We start from the raw sequence: 2,326 nt of genomic DNA on the forward strand, positions 1-2,326 counted from the left end.
CACCCGGCCCCCCCTCCTTCTCTCCCTCCTTCCACCTTCCCTCTCCCTCTCTCCCTTCCCGGATGCAGTATCGCCACGCAGGTGATGCTAGGACGAGCAGTTCCGCCATCAACAGACCGTGATAGCGATTCTTTTCTCCTCCCTTTCAGCGCGTTTGTTGGTAAAGTCAACAGCTCGGCGTCTGCCTCTGTGTTGATCCAGCGCAGGAGTGGCTCAACAGACATTCGAAACTCGTAACACTCTAAACACCCATCACTGCTGACTTCACGCATCGCCACGGAAACGACAAACAGGAGGGAGGAAGAAGAAGAAGAAGAAGAAGAAGAAGAAGAAGAAGAAGAAGAAGAATTCCCTTCCCTATTCCTTTCCTCCGTGGAATAGATATAAGAGACCTTGCTTTAGGTTTCGCGTGAGAGAAGCCGAGGGAGAACTGCGAGAAACGGAAGACACCTGGCGGGAAGAACACGAACGAGTACCCGCAGATTTTACATGTGAGCATCTCGTCTCCCTAACTTACGCACCTTCCACGAGGGGGCGCCACCGCTCACCGCTCACAAAACATGGAGCCGATGACGACAGAGGGACACCTGCTGCACGCGCTGCGACGCTTCCACGAGGTGGCGCCACCGCAGCACGTCCGACAGCTGCAGATGCGCCACGAGATACAATCACTGCAGTTCTGGCGAGCGACGATCGGCGAATGTCTGGCGACGTTCTTTCTCACCTTTCTCGTCTGCGCCGCCGTCGTGCCGTGGGGCGGCGCCACCGGAGCCGCGGCGACCGCCGTCGCCGCGCCGGCCGTCGTCGTCCAGGTGGCGCTGACGGCGGGCTTCGTCGCGACGACGCTCAACCACTGCTTCGGGCACGTGTCCGGAGGTTACATGAACCCGGCCGTGACCTTGGCCTTCGTCACGCTGCGCAAGATGACGGTGTTTCGCGGCGCCCTCTATATCGTGGCGCAGTGCGGCGGCGCTATTGCTGGTGCGGCGCTGTTGTACAGGTAGGTACAGTAGGTGTTGTACAGGTAGGTACAGTAGAATTTGCATGCGCGCACACATACACACGCGCATTCAATGACTGGTGGCCTATATTTATACGCTGTCTTACTCAGGGGCCGCTATATTACCCGATCTATTCTGAATGCGCGCGCCACCACTCCTTGTTCGCTGGAGCGTACGTAGTTCGAGAGGCCGACATGCGACACTCACTCACTCGCTAGCGGGACGGCGGCAGTAGTAACAGCAGCAGCAGCAGCAGCAGTAACAGCAGCAGCGGCGGCAGTAGTAACAGCAGCAGCAGCAGTAGTAACAGCAGCAACAGCAGCGGCGGCAGTAGTAACAGCAGCAGCAGCGGCAGAGAGTTCGCTCTGTGTGCGTGTGCGTGTGTGTGTGTGTGTGCAGCAGCTGCTCGCGTGTATTCCTTACTTACTCTACGCGCGTGAGCGTGCACGCGAGTTTTACAACGTTAAGTTCGTGTTTCTGCGCGATAGAGAGAGAGAGAGAGAGAGGAAGATACGCACACGCGTGTCAACGGCTGCATCGGGGAAAAACATGCGGTGATGTGGTGATCAGTTAGCGTGTGTGAAAGACGTGTCAATACTGGCGCCGAAATCCGTCGTCGTCGATTCAGCTGCGGACGTAGAAAGACTGGGAAAGACTGGAGAGAGTACGAGAGAGTACGAGAGAGAGAGAGAGAGAGAGAGAGAGAGAGAGAACGAGAGAAAGAGGAGGCTTCTGCAGGATATGAAGGTATCGATATATGTAGATGCGATAGCTTGGCTCAGTCAGTAGATCAGGTTCTATAGCAGCTCTGATATACTGGGATTTGATTTTACGTTGGAAGAGGAACGCGGTTGCAGGAGATTGTTGGGAAGAGAGGAATATTGTTCTGTAAGGAGGAAGGTCTGTAAGGAGGAGAGAAAGGCTTTGGACGAGTCAATAAATTGGTTGGGCGCTGAGGTATAAATGAAAGGGGGAGGCTGGCAATAAATGAGGACACTGAGTTATAAATGAAAAGGGTTACGGTTGGTTAGAGGGCGATAATAACAGACCTTCACAACAACAAACACACACAGCACAACAGCACACACACAACACCCACCACACAACACACAAACACCACAGCACACACACACACACACCACACACACCACACACACACACACACCACACACACACACACACACACAACACACCACAACACACACACACAACAGCACACGACACCATCCACACACACACACACAACACACACACACACAGACACACACACACACCACACACGACAACACACAAACACGCCGCACCGGACCGACACAACGCACACA

At 54.6% G+C, this 2,326-nt stretch overlaps 1 protein-coding gene across 1 annotated transcript; it reads left to right on the forward strand.

Moving 5' to 3' along the window:
- Nucleotides 1-560: 560 nt before the first annotated feature.
- LOC106815250 (neurogenic protein big brain-like) lies at nucleotides 561-1,000 on the forward strand (the record flags this gene model as incomplete). The annotated part of the gene is made up of 2 exons (XM_014819683.1): nucleotides 561-776; nucleotides 813-1,000. Coding segments are annotated over exons 1-2 (404 nt in total), but the record flags the coding sequence as incomplete, so codon positions are not given.
- Nucleotides 1,001-2,326: the final 1,326 nt, after the last annotated feature.

Source organism: Priapulus caudatus, unplaced genomic scaffold, assembly GCF_000485595.1.
Source record: "Priapulus caudatus unplaced genomic scaffold, Priapulus_caudatus-5.0.1 Scaffold1073, whole genome shotgun sequence".
NCBI lineage: Eukaryota > Metazoa > Priapulida > Priapulimorpha > Priapulimorphida > Priapulidae > Priapulus > Priapulus caudatus.